General features: G+C 53.6%; 1 protein-coding gene across 2 annotated transcripts in view; it reads right to left on the bottom strand.

Annotated features, from left to right (window-relative positions):
• The window catches only part of PKD1 (polycystin 1, transient receptor potential channel interacting), an 84,432-nt gene that overhangs the window by 26,187 nt on the left and 33,712 nt on the right, over positions 1–24,533 (bottom strand). Inside the window, exons 2-16 of one of the 2 annotated variants that reach the window (XM_062614793.1) lie at positions 21,000–21,071; positions 20,755–20,826; positions 19,436–19,605; positions 16,839–17,507; positions 16,393–16,576; positions 13,200–13,414; positions 12,153–12,265; positions 11,951–12,077; positions 10,747–11,024; positions 9,535–10,284; positions 8,349–8,480; positions 6,619–6,794; positions 6,077–6,210; positions 2,341–5,963; positions 1,269–1,418 (exon numbers count right to left, since the gene is read on the bottom strand). In XM_062614793.1, the coding sequence (XP_062470777.1) occupies positions 1,269–1,418; positions 2,341–5,963; positions 6,077–6,210; positions 6,619–6,794; positions 8,349–8,480; positions 9,535–10,284; positions 10,747–11,024; positions 11,951–12,077; positions 12,153–12,265; positions 13,200–13,414; positions 16,393–16,576; positions 16,839–17,507; positions 19,436–19,605; positions 20,755–20,826; positions 21,000–21,071 (6,865 nt within the window). The remainder of the gene's footprint in view (positions 1–1,268; positions 1,419–2,340; positions 5,964–6,076; positions 6,211–6,618; positions 6,795–8,348; positions 8,481–9,534; positions 10,285–10,746; positions 11,025–11,950; positions 12,078–12,152; positions 12,266–13,199; positions 13,415–16,392; positions 16,577–16,838; positions 17,508–19,435; positions 19,606–20,754; positions 20,827–20,999; positions 21,072–24,533) is intronic. The other variant, XM_062614794.1, reaches the window with a different exon arrangement.

Here is a 24,533-nt window from a genome sequence, read left to right as displayed (position 1 = left end):
CTCCAAGCTGCACTTCTCAAGATGTCCACACACCTCCCTGGCAAAGCACCCAGGGGAGCTTTAGAAGCACTGGTGGGTCAGACACAACGGCTGCTGAGCTCTGAGCCCTGCGCTTTGTCTAAACTCCCTTAATCCCCCAGGAAAAGGGATGGTCCAGCATTGGACGGAGCCCTCTGCCCTGGCATAACGAATCTGCTGCATTCAGACAGACAGCAATGAAGACCTTGTTTAACATGGCAGACTTTGAAAACAGGATAAATATTCCCAAGCCCTGCGCCGGAGCACAGTGAAGCTCCATTCATTCCTACAGGATTTGCAAACTTCCTGCAACACTGGCCTGGTTGTTTTGCGCTCCTGCATGGAAACCAGATAGTACGGAATGTCCTTGACAGCCTCTCAATTCCCCTTTTTTCTCCCTCCCTTTTCATCCTGCAGCCCTGGTTTAAAACCCAGGCAGTAAGAGTTTCCACTTCCAGCCTAACTACAGCTCCAACTGCCAAGCACACCACGATGAATGTTTCTGACACAAACCATAACTGCTGCCGGGCTGCAGACACATTCAGCAGCAGGCTTAATCCGACACAAACAACATGCGCTTCAACAGAGCCTGCTCTAAATAACGTCAAAAGGAGAGAAGGGAGGAGCTGCTCAAGGTAAAATGAAGCAGCAGCTCTTAGGAAGCTCTCGCTGGGCAAGAGCCTGGTGCTGTGGCATGGGAAGAGCCCAGGGATGCACCCAGAAGAGCTGCTGACCACAGGCTCCTTCGCTGGCCTCCCACAGCAGATCTGTGGCCACAGACTCTTGGTCCCAGGAACCATTCAGGGCTGGTCCCTAATGCAGCCTCTGCACAGAGAGAGACTGACACAAGGTCTAAAGGAAGGAAGAAACTAAAAGGACTTGACAGGACGAGCAAAAAGTGCTGCGCAAGGCAGCATAAGATGAATGCATCACAGAAACGTCAACGTCTGCTCCTGCCAATGACCTGGGTGAGATCATTTATGGAGCCCCAGTGATGCCCTAAAACCTGCTCTCAGGTGCTGGGGGGTGCAGGAGGCAGCAGCAGCTTCCACACCCCCAGTTAAAGTGGTGCTGGCTCTCGGATGGGGATGGGGATGCAGGCCAGGGAGTCAGCTGTGGGTGGACACGGCCCCAAGCCTGCAGCACCCTCCTCTAGAAACTTCCCTAGGAAAAGGGCCATGGCCTTCCAGCTCCTGTGTCCAGCACCAGGCACACAAGGAGAGGCAGGGACCGTTGCCTGGGGTACGTACGGTTTGATTCGTTGCCTCGGGGCTCATCCCCTCCTTCCTGACGGTGAGGTCGAACGTATACTCCACATCTGCTTCTAACGCAGCTTTGGAAATTGTGACAATTCCTTCCTTGGCACTGAAATTCAGAGAGCACCCTGCAGCCGAGCTCTGCTTGCAAGGAGAAAAGAACTTTCAAACCCTCCTTGGTACGGGTGACCAGCGGGTTAAGTCCACAGCCAAAGCATGCAGGTCCACACAACGTCACGGTTACGGATCTTACTGTGCAGTGCCACCACTGGGGTGGCAGGAACAGGGTGGTGTGTGGACACCAAAGCACAGTATCCTATTGCCCAGGTCAGCAGTACTGGAATACTGTATTTCACCTGAGCTTCACATTCTTATTTTACAGCACTCAATTCATCATTAAATAGCTTATAAATTTTCCCAATCAACACAAGAAGCTCACACTGAACTCCAAAGTCTAACCCCCACACACTCCACATCCATTCTGAGGTCAAGAGAGAAAACAGTGACTTTTTACAGGCAACAGAATCCCACATTCAATCATAAATGCTCCTTCTAAGAACATGGATGAGAATATGAAGGGCAGTTCTGCCTCATCCTTCTACCACGGTAGGGTCAGACCATGAGGACAGTGACCTGCTTGTGATCATAGTGGCCACAACTTGTAGTCACTTGATTCCTCTGAAGTCTAACTGCTGAAATTAGAGACATTTAATCATTAATGGGAGAGGGACCAGAGCCCCCAGCCCCTGTGCTTCAACCAGCTCTCTGATTCCTTCAGGTCATGGAAACAGCTGCACTGAAACCATGAACCAGAGGCCACATACAAGGCCAGCACTGGACTGCAGCAGCATGCTCTGCACTGCTCCTCACAGCAATTCTGGTACCACCATCCTGAACTGAAAATTGGGACCCCTTTGCAACCCTCCTTCTGGAGCAGCGTTATTAAAGATGCTCACAAAGCCTCCCTTGACACCATTTTAACTCAGAGCCATGTTCATAGAGGAGCTGATGTGCAGTTGGAGCTCCCAAATAACCAGCCTCTCTGGCTGTGCAAAACTGCTCTTACCTTGGAGGAGTAGGTACAAGACCAGTCGTATAACAACGGGGTCTGTTCACCATCATCCAAGTTTGGGTCATAGGACTTCTCCCCATCCAAGATTAAGTCCTGAGTGTTGGACCATACACGGTATGACCCTCCATCAATGATGGGGACCAGCTTACTTGGTATCACAGTGACATTGGCGAAGATGCTTTTGGACAGGGGGGTATCTCCAAAGGAGACAATAAAGATGAAGCAATAGTTCCCAACTTGCAGGGCAAGCTTTGGTATTACGAGCTGGGGCCTGTTCACATCAACGTTTGGCAGATGGATCCTGCTGGAGTCATCCAGGTTCATGCAGCTGGGCGCTTTGTAGATCTCCCATAGGTGCTCTGTCTGGTACTTGATGCATCCACGGAGGTCAATCTGTGCCTCCAGGTAGTTCCTCTGGGACCGCTTCATGATGACTTGGGGGGGCAAGGCCAACTCCACCTCTGGCTCCTCACACTCCAGCACTTTGACAGTGACAGTGAGCTGGGCTATGAAGAAGCTGATGAGATTGGTGGCATTCACCTCCACCAGGTAATCCCCAGGGCTCAGGTAAGAATAGTTGGCCACTGCAACCCTGGTTATTTGAGTGGAAGAGCCATCCCCAAAGGTCCACAAGAACTCAACGCTCCTGCTGCTGGGCACCACGACTGCTTCAAACAGTGCTGTCCTGTTGACAAAGGCATTGGAGGCAGTGAGGAAGACCTGGACTATCGGGTCTTGGACCTGGATGGTTCTGGTGACGTTGATACCTCCCAAGTCATTGAAGGCACTGAGGTGAATCTCGAGCAGCCCTGCAGCTTCTGGAGTGTAGGAAACTCTTTCTCCTGCCATGGTGACCACGGATCGACCTTGCTCCTTCCACAGGGAGAACTGCCAGGAGAAGGACACACGGGAGCCGCTGCCCACCTGGGCACTGAAGCTTTTCTCCGTGCCTGTGGCTATGCCTTGTTCACAGCAGTTGAGGAGCCTGACATCCCGGATGGCCTCCAGCACAGAGATGAGCACCTGGGCGTGCGCGATGCTGATCTGGTTCTGCACCGTCACCGTCACCAAGTAATCGCCGCTCTTGGTGAACTCGTGAGTGTACTTGGACCCGTTGAGCACCACGGAGTAGTCCCCACTTATGCTCACCAAGTAACTCACCGAGGTACCCGACGACATCCTGATCACAAAGGTGACCTGTTCCCCTGGCTCCACCACCTTCTTGCTGGCAAGGATTTCCAGGCCTTGGATCCGGTCCTGCACTGAGATATTCCTGCTGGCCAGAGCCCAGCTCACATCGTTGGATGCATTCAGATAGACTGTATAAAACCCTGCTGTGGGGAACGTGACAGCCACCGACTGGCCACTCAAGGTGCCGTTTGGTACCTCCCAGAGCCAGGTCACTTCAGTCCCTCTCTGCAGCTCCCCCTCAAAGACCACCGTGGAGCCTGATGAGACGTATCTGCAGTCCAGTTCTGCAGTCCCTATGCTCAGCCCCTCTATGACCTCCTCTACACAGATATAAACTGTGGCATTGGTTGAATTCAGCTTGTTTTCTGCTCCAACAACAACCTCTATCATTCCAGGGCTTTGGAAGGAGTGTATAATAAAGGGTTCAGAGGTAACAGGAGAGAAGCCCTCCTCTAGGTACCAAACATACGTGATGCCAGTGCCACTGGTTAAGGTGGTACTTATGTTAACAGAAGCATTGATAGCCACTGGATTGGGGAAGGCATAAGGCTTTAGAAGACCAATGCTTTCAATGAACTCCAGTGTCCTGTTAGCAGTTGCACATCCCAGCATGTTGGTGGCTTTCAGATAGACCGTGTAGTTTCCAGCTTCTAGGATGCTTAAGGAGAAGGTTTTCCCAGCAAAGGTCTGCACAGCAGTGCCATCCCTTTGGGCCACCCAGCTGTAAGAGATGTTGGTTCCCTCCCTTACCACCGCCTGCAAATGGAGTGTTCTGTTAGTTGGGAAATAGATGTCCTCCACCAGGTCATTGCTCATCACCTGCAGGCCTTCAATCTGCTCCAGGACATAGACATAGATGCTGTCCTGCAATGAGCTGATCTTGTTCTCTGCTGTCACAATGACATTGAACGTGCCCACGGACCGGAATGTGTAGGATATGGTGGAGGAGCCCTGGATGGGAGTGCAGCGATCACACAGGATCCATGAGTAGCGGATGGCGGTGCCAGCTACGAGCGTGGCCACAAAACTCACCGAGCCATTCAGTGGCACCACTGTCCTGCTGGCATTGATGGTCAGCCCCTGCAGCCGCCGCTTCACGGTGACCTCCACGGTGCTCTCATTAAAGCTCACCTCATTCCTGCCCATCACACTAATAGTGTAATGGCCTGTGTTGTTGTAGGAGTGGGTAGCAATCTGCCCAGGCTGGGTAGTGCCATCTCCAAAGTCCCAGCAGTAGCTCACTTTGGTTCCATTCATGCTGGCAGAGAACAGGTAGATCTGGTTCAGCTCCAAAACGCTCGTCCCATTATATTCAATCTTTGCTACCCCAACCGGCTCCTGGACTTCCACAAACGCGGTGTCATTGTTGAAAGAGACGTTGTTGGAGACAGTCACCGTGACCAGGAAGACCCCTGTGTTCTTGTAGGTATAGGTCACCTCAGTCCCACTCGATCTAGTGGACTCATTGTTCCCGAAATCCCAGCGGTAGCGGTACTGGTACAGAGGCACAGCACTGACCTGGAAGCTGCTCTCTTCACCAAGCCTCACAAACTGCTTGGACGGGAGAAGGGTGACGTTGACTATCTCTGGCTCTACACAGACGCTGGTGAAGTAGTGAGCCTTGTTAAAGCTGCTTGAGAGAGTCAGGGAGAGGGGGAAGGTCCCGCTGCGGGTGAAGTTGTGCATCACCACCGGGTCCCCTCTGACTGTCACGTTGGAGGAGCCGTCTCCAAAAGTCCAATCAAAGATGTACTCCTCGGGGTTGCCCGTCACGTAGGCAGTGAGCTGCACATCCGGGTGCTCCAGGATGCAAGAAGCAGGCTCTATTTTGAGCACTTCCAGGACAAATATCCGAACGGGCACAGTTTGGGAGACAGAGTTCACCGGATTCACAGCAGTCACGTTCACCGTGCAGTTGATGTCCTTTATGTACACGTGCTCCACCACCGGCACCCGAGTCCTCAGCACCGTCCCGTCGCCCATGTCGAATATCCAGGTGATGCTGTCCCCTGTCTGCACCGAGGCGTTGAGGGTCACGGATGCTCCCAGCTCTGCTGCCTCATCCGCAGAAACCTGGAGCCCCGTTATCTCCTCAAACACTTGGTAGCACTCGACCATCTCCACGCTGCTTATGGTGTTGTTGGCTGTCACGGTGACGTTGTACACCCCTCTCCTGGGGTAGCTGTATGTCACTGTGGACTGGGTGTCCGTGAACAGTGAGGACCCGTCCCCAAAGTCCCAGGTGTAAACGACACCATAAGGAGATGGCAATGGGTCGGCCCTGAAGGTGACCGGGCGGCTCACAACTAGAACATCCTCCTCTGCTTCCATCTTCACATCAACCAGGTAACTGTGGACATGCACTGGGGTCAAGTGGGTGAGGTTCTCAAACTGGTTTGACACGAGAACCACCAGGGCATATTCTCCTGCATTGGGAAAGAGCAGGAAAAGACCAGTCATGAGGACATGCTTGTGCAACAGCTTCTGGCCCAAAAATGCCTGAGCTCCTTCTTCCCCCCAGGAACCATCCTGAGCATACCTGGGTCTTGGTAGACGTGTGAAACATTGTGTTCAATTACAACCTCATGGACACTGGGATCAGGAACAAGGAAAGATTTGTTGTAGGGAGGTTTGAACAGGCATGTCTCCTGGATGCCATCTCCAAAATCCCACCTGGAGAAACACGCAAACCACGTTACACTGCACAACAGGAGGAGCTTGGAAACCCCAGAGGAACCCTGGCCTGGCCTAGGGCTGTCTTGCAGGCTCAGGGCTGGGGTTGCCAGAGAAAACATAGGAAGCATAATGCCAAGTATCAAAGCAGGAGCTGAGGAACTGTCACCGTGAGAGGAGAACAGCATTGGTAAGTAGAGGAGGAACCCAATATTAAAGCAGCACTGCAATCCTTTAAAAGAAAAGCATTTCAGGCTGAACTCTAGGGCCCAGCCAGTGTGACTGAACCCCACTTGCAAATTAACTGAACGGAGCTGAGAAACGGGCCCTGGGAAGAGAAAGAGTAAGGTAAGACTGGTAAGAGTGCACAGCGAGAGCCTGAGTTTGGGCAACTTGCAAAGGACTCACAGGAACATAGCATCCACAGCTGAATCAACCTGAACTCTTGCTGTAAGCTCCACGGTGCTGTTCTGAGGCAGGACCGGCAGGACACCCAGCACCGTCAGGTTCTTCATCTTATTCATCATCTCCACAGTGACATTGTAATTGACTGTGAAGTTACTGACGTGGTTGGAGGCGGTGAGCTGGGGAGGACAGTGGGACAAAGAATGCATCTGGGGTCACCTTGCTGTGCTGCCCTCTCCTGAGAGCGGGGCTTCACTGTGCTGAGGGGGTCCCACCAGGCAGGCGAGCAGCTTAAGGTCAGAGAAGAGCAGCTTCAGTGGCACTGGAAAGCAGCATAGACTGGCAAGTCACCTACCTGGTGAAGCCACCTCTTGCTGGAACCACCACATCTTCACCACTAAAGCCAGCCCAAGGAAGGACTGGAAGAGGACAAAGGGAAGAGCTCATCCCGAGACTCCTCTGGCTCTGAACATGCCAGTTACCCTTTTGCCTGCTCCACAGTGTCTCCAGCTGCAAAGCCCAGGCACTTGCTGGCACCAAGGGGTCAACAGCCATCCGGTTCCCTTAGGCCAGTGGCAGATGAGTGGCTCCAAGCACAGAGTGGGGATGGGAGAGACTCCTAAAACCAAGCCAAAGGCAGCTCCAGCAGCCTGGGTGCAGTGGGCACAGAGAGGGAGAGCAAAGTCGGGCAAAGGAGGGGAAAGGAGGCAAGAGTCTGAAGAGACAAGACAGAAGTAGAGCAGGATCCTCAAGATTATCTAGGCTTGTACCACTGACGTGGTACCTAATGCTGAAGCATCTCGTCACCTCCTCACCTGCAGGAGAGCTGAGCTGCTGACAGAAGGGATCCTTCACCCCAGTTGAACAGAGACCTCCCACCCCAATGAATAACAGGAGTTTGTGTCTAGGCTCTGCGGGTCTCTTATACCGAACCCAGTGGACTCCAGACTAACGCCACCCTCTCAGCTCTGGAAGTGGAAGCAATCCAGGCTGCCAGCACAGGCCTTCACCCAGCAAATTAGTGCTGCTCAGCGGCGTGCTGCACCAAGCAAGTTAGTGGCAGCAAGCCCTCGAGCCGGGCTGGCTCTCTGCAGGAAGCCAGCAGTTCCCCTGCAAAGGGACCAAGCAGCTTGGAGCCAGAGCAGGGCTCTGCATGGCAGAACAGGGCATGACACAGAAAGATGTTCTGGCCAGAGATACTGTTCCATAAGAGACACCTCCCTCTGCCCAGCCTCTCTGCTCGATCCTTCTTCTGGGGTCATGACAAAAGCAAGCTCCAGTGTGCACCAGTAGAAAGAGAACAGGACATAGACCAGATGTGCTTGTGGCAGAAGCTCTGTCCTGCCTACGAACACCTCATGCTTGCATCCTTGCCTCTGCCTGGTTCTGAATCCACATCTCCTGCCTGCCAAAGCAGTGGCCAGCACCCTGCAGTGGGGCTCCCTGCCTCATTCCTGTGGGATGAGTAAGGGCAGACGCTCCATGAACAGAAGGAGAACATGAAGCAAAGAGGAGAAAGCAAAGACAAGGAAGGCAGGGAAGTCAGCTGTAACAGAAGAACAGGAAGAACCTATGTGCAAGAGCAGCTCAGTGAGAAGCAGCAGACAAGCTCATTAAGTGCACAGTGAAAACCTCAACTCTGCCTCCTCTCCCTGCTGCTTTTCCTGCTTAGTTTGTGGGATGAGATGGAAACCCAGGATTGCAATGGTATGATGGGAAAGGCCTTGGCTTACCGAAAGCTTGTACACAGCTGGGCTTTGGTAGATAACGTTGAAGACAATATTGTAAAAAGTGAAAGATGGTTTATCATCTACTGTCCATCGGAAAGTCACATCTGAGCCAGCTTCCATCACTGGGATGTAGCTCTGAAAGGCAGGAGAACATTTCACACTGGTGCAAGAGAACAGAAGGCACAGCGCTTCCCGGGAGATCTCCAGCTGAACTGGAGAGGGAGCAGGGCCAGGCTGGGAGGCATCACACACTGCAGGACAGGATGCTCAGAGCATGACACAGAGGTGCCAGATCATCTGTGCCTTTGCTGCTGGTAGAGAAATGCAGCCCCTGACTCCATAAATCAACAGCAGAGCGGGGAGCAGGCCCCAGGCTGCCTGTCCCCCTCCCTAGGGCTCTGCTCATTTGATCAGGTCTCTCTTGCTGCCTAAAACCCTTCCGGTAGCTTTGCAGAAAGAACTCAGCTTTAGCTACACCTCTGAGCTGAGCCTCTGACCCCTGTCCATGACCCAAAGCCTGTAATGCCCTGCACTGCACAGGGTAGGCTCCCTCCTCACTCCCACAGTGCCTCCCCAGCAGACCATGTAGCCAGGAAGGGTGAGACCAACAGGCATTGCAGGCACAGGGTTCTGCCATAAGCAGCGAGAGCTTGAGCAGAGCATTTCACAGACACCCAGGGGCAGTTCCTGCTCAGGTTCTGAGGGCTTGGCTCTAGCTCTGGGGACAGGGGACTGAAGGAAAAGAGCCTGCAAACACCAGAGTAACTCCAGGACTTGGGTGGATGGATAAAACATTCTTATAGCTTCAGCCAACTGACGTGAGGATTTAGAGGAGCGAATCTAAAGGAGTAACTACCTTGACAAGTCAGAAGCAGTTAAATGCTGGTTCTTCAGAATGTCTCTGGTTTTCCACGGAACTGGAAAGCCAGAGTCCCCCCTTGCAGGAGGCACTTACCTCTGAGGGAATCCAACCTACTTCCTGCTGGAAAGCACCAGTGCTTTCTGCCACATGCCCCTGTCTGCAGCAGCGCTGTCTGCGTGGCCTGGGAGCGGTGCTTAGCAGCAAGCAGCGCTACACCCCACCAGTGTGGAGCTGAGCCCCAACCTCCTCATGAGCCACACACCCCCTTAGTGCCAAGGGCTAAAACCACTGCCGAGGGATGAAACAACAACAGCGGTCAGCACTCACCACTCGTGTGTTTAGCAGGACTCTGCTCTCAGGGTCAGGGGTGGCCCGCAGCCCGCGGATGGGCTCCTCCACTTTCACTGTGACGGTGATGTTCTGGGTGCTCACGGTGTTCTCTGCCACGAGCACGTGGGTGCTCACCCCTTCCCTGAGCCCGCTCAGGCTGACCACAGCGAACCAGGTGTCGTTGCTCTCCCGGGCACACTCTGCTGTGAGCGGGGCAAGAGCCGCCGGGCAGGACCCCTCGAAGGGGAAGGTGCGGTTGTCTCCCAGCCAGCTTGCTGTGGCATTCACCCCTGAAGAGAGCTTGATGAGCAGGGTGCTGTGGTTGGATGGCAGGTAGACCCTGCCACCCTGAGGAGCAGGGTGGATGACACGCAGGCCTGACACCACGGAAGTCACCCAGAAACTGCAGGACACGTTGGTGCTGAAGACCCCGTTGTCCACGTGGGCTCTGACCGTGTAGCGACCGGGATGCTCCAGCCCCGTGTTGTGGGGGCTGATCACTGGGACCAGCTGCTCCTCAGCGTAGTAAACACGGAGTGAGCAAACAGTGTTGTTTATCCAGGAGGCACCAAAGAAGCCATCAGCCAGGCCAAGCTCCCAGTCTGAAGAGTTCATGCTTAAGACACTGGTTCTGTAAGAGGATGTGGTACTCGGTTGGCACTGGAGGAGTGAGCCCAAGCCTGCGCTATGTTGGAGACTGAAGACATCCTCAGCCTTGACAAAGATATTTTCTTTCCTGAATGTGACCTGCAGAGAGAGGAGACACTTTTGGATTAATGCTTCAAGTTCAGAGCACTCAGCACTCAACTCCTGTCCGGGCAAGGCAGCTGGATTTACTGCCAAGTGGAAACCAACTGGGAAGCCACAGATCCAGCCACAGCATGGGGAGACGTGTCACCACTCTGCTCTCCCCAGCCCCTCTGAGTCAAACGTGCTAGCTCAGAAGCCAGCTTCCTGCTCTCTCTTCAGTGCTTAAGTGCAATGGGAATGGTTGCCCAGCCTTTTGAGCAACGGGGTTATTGCAACAGGTTCCTGCAGGGAGCCCGTGGCTTGCAGTTGGTGGCGTGTGTGACACTGGGCAAGTCATTTCATTTCAATGGGCTTCGGTATCTCCATCTGCAACTTGGGACCAATCCTTTATTCACCCAGAGCACTCAGGAGAGAACTGCCCCTCCTACTCACTGGTTACAACAGCTAGTAAACACTGACCAGATAGTGGGAAGAAGGGCCGGCTGGGATCGTAAAGAGGACTTCCTTGATGAGTTCATAGCTGAGCTGGCTGCCATTGTGCAGAGGGGAGAGGGGGGGACGGGCGCTGGCAAGAGAAGCGTTGGCACACTGGGTCTCGTTGCAGCAGTCGTTCAATGAGGAGCACAGATTAGTCAAATGGCACCACTGGAAACCAGGAGGACATTCGAGCAGCGTCCAGTTCCCATCATCCTGAGCCACGTGGAATGGTTCTGTGGCATTTCTTTCCTGCTGGTAGTCTGGAAGAAGTGATAGGGAAAGCAAGGATCACCATTCTGACCAGTAACGCTTCTCCTTGCTCCAAATGCACCAATTCCCACTTAGACCTTGGCTCCGCTCTTAGGACAAGCTGCAACTGCAACACATCCTGCTGCTCCACAAGACCAGTGCCCTGTTTTACTGTAAACCTTCACAAAGGCACGAAGACCATTACTAACAAAGTCTCTTTTCCAGTGAGAACACAGCAATTTGCAGTCTAAAAGAGATCTGTGCTCAAGACAAAGCGAGTCCAGAGCTGGCTTTGACACTGAAAACACATTAAGCAACTTCTCAAGTTAATGTTTTCATGTCAAAAGTATCTCTTCAGTGTCAAAAAATATCCCTTTGTAACCAGCCAACCCTATGGCTACAGCAAACATTCTGCTTCAAAGTCAGCTGCCAAAACTGTGACTATGGGGCTGTTGTACACGGAATGAAAAGCTTATTACATTATCTCATCCATCGGGAAGAAACAGGCTCAGGAAAACGTTCTTCCTTGTTAACCTGTGGGGCCAGATGGACCAGAACACATTCCCGTTTGACACGTGATGTCTTCCCAAAGTATTCAAGTAGAGCTCAGAAGATCAATTCACTTCTACACGTGTTCCTTACGCTCCTACTTTCTTCATGCATTGAGACAGGTTTCTCCCTCTATTAATTTCTCCAGGACAATCTCTTCTCCAAGGCAACCTCTGGCTGTTCACCCAGACCGGCAGGTTTTGCACTTAAGTCTCCTCAAGGAATAGAACCAAGTCTCAAGAAATAGAACCAAATCTCTGAGGCTTCAAGGCTTCGAAGCTTCTGCTTTGAAAACAGAGGGCTACAAGAAGGCCACATACATTGTTTGACGTGGCCCTGGTGAAGCTGGCTCTCACAATACCCCAGGCATCGAGAGGGGATGTCTCACCTTCTCCATCTATGGGTCTATGCACCTGGAACCTCACTTGAACGGGCTGATGCAGTTCCTGTGTCACAAACTCCAGCGCAGTCAAATATCCCTCGTGCCTGAACGCCAGCTCAGGGAACACCATCACCTGCAACACAAACACGGCTCTCAGCCTCCTGCATCTCCCTGGGCAGCAGCAGCAGGACGAGCAGAGCTCTCTCACCTCCAAAGCTTGCCACGGAGCTGACGGCGCGTCTTCGGGCTCGTTCCTCACTGCCTCGCGCGTGTCAAACACAGGGGCTCCCACAAAGAAGTTTTCGGCATTTAAGAGAACCCCTGTTCACAAAGGAAATGCGTGAGCAAAGCACAGAGACTCAGCAAGGCCTGAAGCTGTTCCCCCCACCCCGCTCCAGCTGGAGCAGGGCTCGGGGCACTCGGGAATGCTGCAAGTCTGTAGTTTCCTTCTGCCTCTTCCAGGTGCTTTGGTTTCTTTCTCATCCTGCACAAGCAACGTTTGCATTTGCACTGCTCAGCACTTTTGCCATCTAGGAACTCTGCAAATACTTCTCCCTTCCAACCCCCCCGATTTTGCTTCAGTTTCTGAGCACGAGGTGTTGAGGATGGCTGTCCCCATCCTCCCTGTCCCCCTGGGCTTCATGGCCAGGATGAGCTGGTTTCCAGCAGCAGCAAACACCCCTGGCTCATCCACAGCCAAGTCTGGCTCTGGGCTCTGAGCGCACCCAGTTGATCCTGTCCATCCTTCCAGGGCCAACGATGGCTTTTCCTTCTCACCTAAACCTCCCATATTTCATACCCTTTCTGCTTCTCTTTCTTACTCCCTGCACCACTTGGGAAACCTGGGAGGCTGCACGACACAAACCTGCACAGCACACACCACATTAAAGCTCACCTCATGATCTCCAACCCCCTGCAGTCTTTTAACACACAAGACCCCACCGTCTCACGAACTACACAGGGCCAGGAAGAGCCACCAAAGCAGCACCAAACCCTGGCATGGCAGCAGCACTGACTGCTCAGAGAGAACAGCCATCTCCAAAGCTCTGCCTCACAGCTTTGCTCCTCTCTATTTCTACTGATGGCAAAGGTTGGAATAGACCAAATTCTTCCTTTGGGCTAAGCCAGGTTTATCAAACCTCTGCTGGGAACACTGTGGTTGCTGCCGGTCCCACTGCTCTGGCTGACCCCTTCCATGCAGCCCTCTTTTCCCTTGGTGCATGCCAGCGGGCAGCAGGGGGGAAGCAGAGCTCACCTTTTGGCTTGTACTCGCAGACGTAGCTGTGCTTGGCCATGCACAGGTCCGTGTTACACTGGCCTGTCGGGCCCATCCGGACACAGTGGTCAGCGTTGGAGGGATGGGGCTCTCCTGGCAGCCAGTTCTGACAGCTCTCCAGATTAAATCCTTCACCTCTTTGCTGGGCTCCAGTGCTTGCAAAATCATTGAAGCTGATCCAGACATCGAGGCTCCTTCAGAAAGTAAAGGCAGGGGGGGAGATTTCAGGAAATCATAAGTATTAGAGAGACCTGGGACAGATGCAATCTGTGGTTCTCTACAGAAATAATAACAGCTTCATCCAGGTGTCACGGGCTGCATTTAATGGAGCCTTTTAGTTCCTGAAGGATTTCAGCAGAACCTGGCTCTTGAATAGCGGCTCCTCCATGGCACAGCATCCTCTGCCTACCTGCCCTTTCAACCTCTGTCCCGAGCGACAAAAAGCCACCAGCCCTTTGATAAGCTCAGCCAAAAGGATGCAGACAGAGCAATCAACACGAGCACTGCAATGCAGCAGCGGGGAGCTCAGGGGAACACTGTGCAGCTGAGCGAGTAAATGATTGCTCAGGTACCCTCGATGATTGCTGCCCCACAGCTTGAGTCACCCCATTCCCAAAACGCCAGCCTCACTCCAGCTCCAAGAGGACACAATCCCTGCCCCTGTCTGCACCACAGACCTCGTGACACACTGGGAAGCACTGATTCACCTGTGCAGACCTGTGGAATCTACAGTCAGTGCAGCCCTGCAAGGGGAACTGGCACCAGGATTAAGCCTCGGCTGGTGTCACAAGCTCCTGCGCTCCTTGCTGCAGGTGCTGGGTGATCATCAGCTCCTCAGGCACCACCAAGAGGCAGTGCCAGCACCAGAGGCCAAAGCTCTGCGGGCAGCTGAACCCCAGATACACAAGGAGCTGCCAGAACCATTGCAGGAAGATGGAAATGTCCCTTCCCCATCTGGAAACTGGCTGAATCCCAGCAGTGATCCTGGTGGAAAGCGCTGAGTGCGCTCTCATAGCCACAAACAGCCTGGACAACTGTTTCTAATAGCACCCAAGCAGAAAGGGAGGCTTTTGCTCTGTATTAACTCTGGAAGAGGGTGGAAACAGCCTCATCATGCACCCTTTAAAGCTCCCTCCTGCAGGCTGCCATTGCTTCTGCATGGCCTTGCCCCTCGCTCCCAGGGTGGTACAAGAGCAGAGCAGGGAGGTCACTGGTGCCTCCCCAGCACCAGGCTCAGAGCAGATGAAGTGATGAATGAGGTCATGCTGAGGAACGACAGCAGAAATAACTGCTCTGTGAATGAGGAGTTTTCACTGCAAACAAGATTAGAACATAAATCACTGCTCCCGACCCACTGGCAGGGAGCAGGGAGCAGGGGAGGTTGGAAAACCGCCTCTTTGCTGCCATCAATAAAGCTCAATGGAGATTTTCCTTTTCTAATTCCAGCTATGATCTAAGTGCAAGTCACTGAAACAGAAAACAGAAAAAAAGGGGAAAAACTAAAGGAAAATGGTGGCTGGTTTCCCACCCTGCCCAATGCCCTGCAGAGAGGAACCAGAGGGCTCTAGACGTCCTTTCTTGAAGGAAGATGTGAGCATCCCTCTACCTCTAAGAAGGACCAAGCAGCAGGAGCAGCACAAAGCCTGAGGTTTGGAAGGGGAGACGGGCTCCTTGTGCTGCCTCCAAGGGGAAAGCAGGGTCCCCTGAAGGGGTGTGTGCTGGAGCACTGTGCTCCTGGAGATGGGGATGGGCCCGGCTCAGCACACGCTGCTCCTGGGAAGGCCTTCAATCGACAGGAGCGGAGGAGAGGAGCGAGCAGTCCCCGCTGCTGCAGCTCTAATGGGAAACAGATTCCTGCTGCTGTCCTTTTCCCGCACGAAGCCCTGGATGCTGCATGCTCCAGAGAGCCGCGGCTCCGCTGCTCTGCCTTTTATCGCCAGGGAAACGGCACCCTGGAACTGCCTCCTTCGTGTTTATCTGAATGGATTAGTAAAATAAACAGATGCAAGAAAGGGGCTGGGAGGAGAGCAACGAGGGGCAGCAGCTGGGGAACAGCTTGGGCGGCTTGTTCCCTCCCGAGGGCTCACGACTTCCTTGTGCTGCATCCATCAAAAGCCCTGCACGCAACGCCCGATACATCAGAGCACCGAGTGACCGGTGCCTAACCCGTGCAGAGGGACAGGCAGGGACCACGTGTTTGTGATCCCGGGATAAAGCCCAGGGTGAAGGGAACAGGGCAAGGAGATGAGTGTGGGAAGCAGGGGCCATCAGACCCCGAGCAGGACCGCTCAAAGCCCACGTCACCCGCGGCTCTTCCCTTCAATGCGCTTTCCGGGCTGTGGTTATGAAAAGGCCACGTCCAACATCTGCACCTGGGAGTGCTGACAAGAGCTGTCAGGCCCCTGAAAGCTCTCCTGGTTGTTGTGCTCCCCCCTCCCCACCCCGGGTGCAGAAAGGGTCCTTGGAGGGGCGGATCTCATCAGAGGCTGACACTTCCAGCGCTCCCTGTTTATAAAGCCCAGTTCCTGAGGTGGAACAGACGCTGCTGACACTGGGAGAGGAGCTGCTCCCTCTCACGATGTGAAAGAAGAGGGGAAGGGGTCTGGGATCCCGGCTGGGATCTGCCTTGGGCTCTGCTACAGCAGCTGCCCCATGCCACGGTGTCACACACGGGCCAGTCCAGCTCCAGTGCTGATGGAGCACAAGGGGACCTTCAGGCCCTGCCTGGCAGCCAAACACCCTCTGGACACGAGCACTCACCCTCTGCACTGCCCAGCTCTAGTCTGCACATTCCCAGGTGGAAGTTCTGCTCAGCACGGCCCCGCTTCCTTCTGGCCTTGCGCTTCTGCACCATTTCAGATGCACCCACAGGCACAAACGCTGGGTACAAGATGCCCACCAGCAGCAGTCCCACAGCTCCCAGTTCTCACCTCCAGCCCTTCTGCCCCATTCCTCTTTTTCCCTTCACAGCCTTTCAAGCAAAGCAGCCAAGTTCAGCTAGGGCTCAAGCTCTGCTGATTCCTCCTCCCTGTTCACCCCTGCCACCTCCCTGTACCCATCCTGGAGCCATGGGTCCCCCCCAGCCTACCTGCCTGCTGCCTCCCCCTGGACCCCTTTGCAGATGTGACCCCAGAACACAAGCCCTGTCCCTAGGACACCCTAACCCACTTACCTGATGACATGAGCAACCAAGAAGCTCTGGATCTCGGGGCTGCTCACAAAAGCCAGCTCTCCATTGCCATGCTCCTGGCAGTGCTGCTGGGCCTCCAGCCACTTGGCCTTCTCCACCACCAGCTGATAGCAGTGGTTGTTGCCCGGGAAAACCAAGCCATCAGAGGGACACATGGGGTGGACTGCTGCAGGAGGGAGAAGAACACAAGCATGATGTCCTTTCTATGGGCACACACACCCCAACCCGGAGAGCAAAGCTCCAGGAACGTCCCATCCTTCCTGAAGCTGATAAATCCCCTTGGGTGTCGAGGTGCACTCTGTGCAGTCATCTTCTTGGGCAAGGGCAGTGCAAATCACTGCCTGGTCAGTCAGGGGAGCCAAGGGCACCCAAGGGAGTCATCCCTTGCTCCTCTTTAGGAAGGCCCAGGAGCATCCAACCCTGCTTACCTCTGCCCAGGTCCCCAGCCTCTGCAGTGATGCCATACGTCACCGTGAGGCCAGTGCCACCTCTGTTGCGGATCCGGATGTCCAGGCTCTCGTTTGTCCTGACCAAGGAAGGACACTGCAGTTCTACCTGCTGGGGTGAAGCCACCACCTCGATTTCTGCCTGCACGTGTAACACCTTGGTGCCCACAGCAACGCTGGCAGTGACGTTGTACTGCCCAGGGAGGGCATACGTGTGGAGAGCTGCGTTTCCAGTGGTGTTGAGAACCTCTGTCTGGTCCCCAAAGTCCCACAGTAAAGTGCTGGCAGCAATGGGAATACTGACGTTGAAGAGCACAGCCTGGTGGAGGCTGTACCGGGGCTGGAGTCCTGTGAAAGACACAGGCAGCTGTGCCTGGAAGGGAGAGGGGACGAGTGCTGGGCCACCACAGGCCTGCCCGGGCTCCTGCTCAGTGCAAAATGGCAAACAACCAGAGGAAGAGTTTGTTTCTTGGGCAGTGCCACACAAACACTGCCCCTGGGCGCTGAACCCTCCGTAGTCCTGGTCCTCAGCATAGCAGAGGGCACTGCAGGTCCCCTGGGTGAGGTTCCCAGCGTGAAGAGACGTGAAGAGGATGACACGTTCAGCCTCTTCGGTGCGGTTGCTTGTCAGACACGTTATGTATTGAGCTCCTGGGGGACAGAACACAAGATGCTCTTGCAAACCGACACTGGCTTGGTGAAACCCTCCAAGAGGCACCACCCCACGCTGCTGGGAAAGGACTTCTCCTACTCCAAACGTTTCCCTTCCCGAGCCTTGCCTGGGAAATCTCTAATCCCTCAGCAACGATTTCCAAACGCTTCCTGCTAATTGATGATGACAGGAACAACAAACCAGTCCCACAGATTTATGGAGCAGCAACACTCAGTAAATAAAAGGGCTCTTTGGAGAGCCTGACAGTCCCCTGGGACATGGAGCTGCTGAGCCTGACCCTCCAAGGAGCCCGCAGGACCAGCCACCAAGGGAGACCGAGCCAAGAGGTCCCTTGGCCGTACCCTGGCTTGGGCTGGTGCAGAAGGTTTCACTGCATGCTGCCTGGGGCTGCCAGGAACCAGCTAAGAACCAAACACAGTTGGGGAGAGTGGTGCCTGGGGGAAACACCAGCGGATCCTGTACCAGGCACACGCTGGAGCTGGGCATAAACTGGAGTCTCCTTGTGGGGAGAGCCAAGAGCTTCTCACCTGTACCTGCAGGCACAAGCTGGTGCTAGAGGGGCACTCACACAGGCTGAGGGATGCACACGTATGTGCTCACGGGAAGGATGTGCATCAACAACACACACGGGCAGGGACACACAGGCACACAGGACTATGGCAGCCACACAACCCCGTTCTCAGCGCAGCAGCTCGTGCCCTTGAGTTGAATCCCCCCTTCACTGGCTTGGAAGGTGGAGGTTTCTCCCTCACGAGCCCAGAGGCAGGGCCTGGCCCCACAGAGCTGCAGTGCAGCTGGACCTGGCCTCCTCTCCACCCCTACCCACGCGACGCAGCCTGTTTGCTCCTCTGTTTCTGCTGGTTGCTACAACATCTCCCCCCAAACATCTCAACAGCTCCGGGTGATCTTCCCAGAGCAAATCCATCCAACTGCTCCCTCCAAACGTTTATTCCTGCAAATGCTGAGCCACTTCTCTTCAGAAAAGCCCCATGAGGAGGACCATGCCATGGGAACTGCCCTTTAACACCAGCCTGGTCATGCTTCATCCCTGCCAGTCAGTAGCTGGCAGGCTGTCCCCAGCCTACTCCCATTACACTGCTTCCACACTCATTTTAAGTAGTTCAAGAGGGGACCAACTAATGACCAAGGGGAATAACAGTGCTGGTGTGATTGCCCTTGATAATGCCTGCAAGATGCTGCAAGGCTGTGGTAAGTCTGCTGGGGAACGAGGAGCAATGACCAGCCAGGATTTAGCCCTGTGGAGCTCTGCACTTCACCAGTGCTGGCTCCTTCAGCCCTCTCCACTGAATCCTCCTGTCATGCACTGAAGGAGATGCCTGGTGCCTGCCAGGGAGCACTCACTCCCCCTCCCTGTTACTCAGAGATCACTGCACATTCAGGCAGGATTAGTTTTCTTCAGGCTCCTCCTTCCCACCTTCCAGTTAAACACTGCCCAACGTTTCTCTAGCCAAGGCAGTGCGATAAATGCACCCAGGGCTGTAGATCTGTAGTGCTCCTTCCACGCTCCCCACCTGGAGCCCTGTCACCTGCATAGTTTCACCTTGGCATCCCCTCGGGTCCCATCAACTTCAATGAGGTTTCACTGCTTAAAGTCAGGCTGTTAAAAGCCTGAGAGAATGAAAGCCTGATGCTGGAGATCACAGAGCTGGTGTCATCTGATGGCTGCCTGGAGCTTGGTCTCTTAACACATTTGCTGATCTCAGCCCTGGTGTGACTGACTCAATCCTTACGGCATCAGGGTGCAGTCATGTGCTACCATTTGCTTAATTACATTAGAACTGGTGACTTGAGGTCTGAAGAGGCTGAGATGTGATCCCAGCTGCCCCTGGGCCCAGTGCTTCCATGGCTTTATCATTCCCCACCATATCCCATGGTGTTTCCTTACCACAAGTAGCATTGAGGAAGGAGACGTGGAAGAGGGACAGGTTTGCCACGGCAGGAGGGTGGGCACATCGCGTGTCTGACGCCTGCAGGACCTTCGCCTTCCTCTCTTCCACCCACCGGGGCAACCAGGACAGTTTGCAGTCACAAACAAACGGGTTCCAACTTAGGTTTCTGCAGTGGGAGATCAGACACAAGTCAGCTTTCAACTCGCCACGGGCTAAGCGTTAACTTCCAGCAGCGCGCGGCTCCCTCCCTGCTCCCCTGTGCGCCATCCACTCGACTGCTGCAGAAAGAACAGCGAAGGGAGTTAATGAATAGGGAATCAAGCAATAATTAACAGCATCCTTGGAGAGGCTACAATTAGGCAAGCGCTCCAAGTGCTTTTTTAACTCTACAAATAATTGTTGCCATTAGAAGCGCATGACAGACACAGTCTTCTCTTTGAAAGAGCTGCCGTCGAGCAGCCACGGGGTGGAACGCGGCTTCGCCAGGCAGGGGCACTATTTACAGCCCCGTTAGAAAAGAAGCAAGAGAAGCAAATGGATGTGTCGAAAAAGAAACACAAAGTCAAGGACAATCTTTCCATGTGGCAGCTTAATGAAAAGATGGAAACTTTAATTGCAGCTAAGCTGGGTCCAAATTACAGCCCTTGGCACTCAGCTGCGCACGGGACAGAGATGGAAAGCTGTTTGTGTAGCTGATGCCAGCTGGGCTGGGCTGGGCTGGACCCAGGATCTTCACACTGCAAGCATCACTTTGCTGGCTGCAGCCTGGGTCCTTTGTGTCCTTGCAGTGCCACTTGCAAAGGTGAAAATGCCCTTTGTGTCCTGTCTTCAGGGAGAACGTGTGGCTGAGCTGTTCCCTGGCTTGCCAAGAGTCACTGCATGGGGTTAAGCCTGTGGCTCATCCAGCTACAGAGCTGCCACTCTGTGCTCTGACTTCATGTATGCCCCCTGGAAACGTGTGGCTTCCCCTGGCCTCCCTTCACATAACTGCACAGATCTTAGTAACTTCTATTCAAAATCACTGTGGGCCCAAGAACTTGAATCACTAAGAGAGAACATCTTCAAGTGACTTAGACACTCGTCAGGGTCTCCCATGTTACAGGTCAGTGCCCTTTCATTAGATCCCCAGTCCCAAGATGTGGCCACACAGGCAGGAACACTAAGTGCGACCCACTACACGACATGCCCCACATGTCCCCAAGACAGCACTGCATCCCACCCCACCAGGGTGCTGCATCCCGCCCCACGGGAAGAGAAGAGCCGCTTCAAGGAAAGGTCTACATAAAGAGCTGGGAAACAAAGAGGATGAACTTACATTTCACTTAAATTAAATAAATTATCAAATATTCCATCTTCTAATGTAGAAATCTTGTTGTGGCTTAAATCTCTGTAAAAGAAGGGAAATGAAAGCTCATCATGGTAATAACAGGAGTCCATGGACACATCAATATGGCATTAGGCAAGAACAAGGCTTCCTTATGCAACCCAAGCCTATGTTCTGGGTACCAGCTCAGATGTGCACGGTGAGCTGGAAGGATGAAGGGCGTGGGGTGTACTCACAGTTTTGCCAGAGAAGTCAGGCTTTTGAATACGTGACCATCTAAAGCACTGATCTTGTTATGGGACAGATCCCTGGGGAAAGAAAAGACCATTTTCAGCAACTCCTTCCTGTCCTTCCTCCATCACCAGAGCTCCGAAGAGCCTCTCTGCAAACTGCAGCCCAGGCCCCAGACTGGAAGGGTTTGGTGTGTTGAAGTGGAGCATTTCTCCCAGCCAAGGAAAACGCCTTTAAAACTATAAAGCCTTTGCTGCTCCAAGCTTTGCACAAGGTGCGGGTACAGATGAGGACTATCACTAGACACACAGCATCCTGCAGCGTATGTAGAGTAACTACAGATGTGACAAATGCATTGGTAAAATGGGTGGATCCTTTCAAAACCTATTCAGCTTTAATGTATGTTCAAGGAAGTAATTAAGAAGTAATCTGGAGTAAATAGTAATGAACTTAGAGACAGATTTATGAGGGACTTCCAAGGTCACTTCTAGTGCCAAAGAACGGACCGTTAATAACACAATTGATGTGCTCAACTCTAATTTAAAGATCTTTTTGTCTCTCTTTGGAACAGCTTAAAAGGAAAGGAGAAATAACAATGAATATTTTCCATTTAAGCCCAGGTTACGTTGTCGTTATGAAGGGAACACTGGCTTAGAAACCTCTCATTGCACCCTGTAACCCCGACAGCTCCAGCTCATCCAGAGCAGAGCTGTTCCTGTCTCCAGCCTGGCTCTTTGCACCCCACGTTCCTCCTGTTCATCTCAGTTAAGAAGTAAGTTTTGCTGCTTGTTCCCAATAAACTTCACTCTGGTTTCAGATGAATCTCCTGTGGCCAAAAGCTTCTTTTAGCAGCATCAAAACACTTCTCCCGAGCCCATGCACTGGTTATCATCCTTCAAAGATTAATGGCAGAGCTCCAGGGAGGCGGATGGGGCTGGATCCTCTGCAGCCGTGTCAACAGAGACATTCCCTTCCCACCTCTCCTCCCACCTTCTTTCCCAACAGCACATCCCGTACCTTCTCCTTGCTGCCTCACCTCTTATTTTTATCCCCACACCGATTAATTCTTGATTTCATCTGACATTTAAACTTCGTTTATCCGAATCGAAAGGAGTCTGCCAACCTGGCAGGAAAAGGATGTATGATTCCAGGGAGCTGGGGATAAGGAACAGGGATGGATGTCTCTTTAAAGGGTTTATTTTCCCTGATTTTGCCGTCTGGGATTTCTTTGCCAAGCCAAGAGTGGATTCAGAAGAGTTCACCAGCGACAGCACCAGGGAAGGCCAAGAAATGTGCAAAATGAAAGCTCAATAAATACACTTAAAAGAAGGATTCTAGCACAAGTATCTGGTCAAGACAACGTTCCTTTGTCTCAGCATAGGGGGGACAATAGAGCACACAGAGCATCCTTTGCTGGAGCACCACGGACCACATGGCAGTCACATTCTGCACGGGGACATTACAGTCACCTCTGGACCCACTTCCAGCTCCCACTTGCAAGACAAACTTGCAAGGCAACACCTCAAACCAGAAGGAAAGGCTGTTTCAGCTCGGATGCCTTCCTGCTCCTTACCCCAGACAAGAGAGCTCTCCAAACCAAACCAAACCAAACCAAACCCAACCCAAACCATTCTGCTGCTGCAAACCCAGGGCTGTGCCATTTCAAAGAGCCTCATCAAAAGTGCTGCTTGGCTGCATGGTGAAGCTCTCACCGTCACAAGTGGGCACCTGAACCATGCAGGGTACTGGGATACCCAGCTCCAAGCCCCACCACCTTCTCTGCACCCTCCTCTCCATCTCTCCCACCTTGCTCCTTCTCAAGGATGAAGTGAAGGACTCCAGCAGGGCAGGTCTGCTCTTCTAAAGCCCTCTCCCGTAACAGAGGGGCTGGTCCTGAGCCTTCCCCAGCCCTTCACAAACAAACACCCCTTATCATTATGTCATTATTCTCTTCAGATAAGTAAAGACCAAGACCCCAAATCCTCAGCTCCTGGGGCTCAGTCACCTTCATTCCTACCCAAGAGCAGGACCAGGGATGACCATGACCTGGTATCTGCTGCAGGGAGATGCACAGAGCCAGAGCCGCTCCCACCAGCAGGTAGAAACTCAAACACAGGCAGCAATTCCCTACTCAGCGCTGCTTTTACACAGTGTGTAGGGCTGACACTAGATGTCACTGCCTACTGAGCAGCATGCGCAGGGAAGCAGCTCCTGGTGAACAAGAGTGATCCAGGAGTCAGGATGCCCGGTGCTGGGGATGTGGGTTTTGTTCAGGAAGGGCCAAAATGAGCTGCCCCCCTTAAACTAATAAGTGACAATCTCCAACCCTCTGATCTGCTGCTTTGTGTGGCCAGGGCAGCTTGTGAGGGCGTCAGGCCACTTGGATGCACACCTCTGGGGTATCAGTACTGTCGTGTCCATCACGGGGCATAGAGGGCTCCCACCCCTTCTTCCTCTTCTCCTGCTAGTACACTGGGCCGTCATTCTGCACACACATCACCGAGCTGATGCTGCCAGATGTTACCATCTGGGCTCACACATCTGTCCTGCACCCTCTACTGTCATCCAACACTGACTCACCAGAGGAGCTCCAGCAGCGGGCTTCAAAGGGGAAAGCTGAGGCTCAGTTCCTAGAGGCTGTGAGATGCTCTGAACCCTGGGAGCTGTACTTAACCCAAGCTCTGTCTGCACCCAGGCATTCTGTCACTTAACTACAACTCACACGCTTCCCAAGGCATCCCAACACCTTGACACTCCCACCTTCCGTCTTCCACAGCCTGAGCTCCCATCAGCACCATAGATGCTGAACTGCATCCAGACCACGCGCTAGCTGGCAACCCACCAGAGCCCAGTTCCTTTGCTATTTTCTACCCTTGTCTTCACGACCTGATGAGGAACTGGTGTAAAACCTCCCAGCTTCCCCAGAGCCTGCACGGGGAGCAGAGCTCCTGTTGACAGCCTGGAGAAGCGAGGACCCCGGTGGATGCCAGCGCCTGCCACCTCCAGCCGCGAGTCAGGGAGCAGGGCTCCCGGCTTCCTGCTTGCCTTCTCCCTCTCCAGCCTGCACGGAAAATCATGCTATGCCTTCCTGGCATGGGAAGGATGGCTGGGAACCAAGCTAGGCTGCAAGGAGAAAAAGCAGAGCTCAGGAAACAGTGAGCAATAAACCTCAACGCAAACGGCTGCGGGGCTGAGCTCAGCCTCCCGGTGCCACAGACTGCCACGACTGTGTTTTCCCAGCCCACTGCCAGGCTGGAGGAAATTCGGAGCAGGTTCAAAGCAGGCTGAAGCCAGCAGAAAACAAGGCTGCCCATTGAAGAGCTCAGCACACGCAGACTGCTGCCCTCTCCACGGGAGGAAGGGAAACCGGAGCTCACTGTGCCACAGAGGATGCTGAGAACACACTGTGCTGCCTGGAAAGGGGCAGCTATGGGCGAGCACATCCTGCCTCAGTTTCCACACCTGTAAAAGGGAGCCGTGTAATGCCAGGGGCTGGGAGAGCTGGCTCCCACTCTGTGGGACGTGGGGCACCAAAACCC

Source organism: Pezoporus occidentalis, unplaced genomic scaffold (assembly GCF_034315485.1).
Source record: "Pezoporus occidentalis ecotype Australia unplaced genomic scaffold, CSIRO_AGI_Poc_V1 ctg178, whole genome shotgun sequence".
Taxonomy (NCBI): domain Eukaryota; kingdom Metazoa; phylum Chordata; class Aves; order Psittaciformes; family Psittacidae; genus Pezoporus; species Pezoporus occidentalis.
The sequence above is the reverse complement of the archived record's forward strand: the minus strand, read 5'-3'. Positions and strand labels throughout refer to the sequence as shown.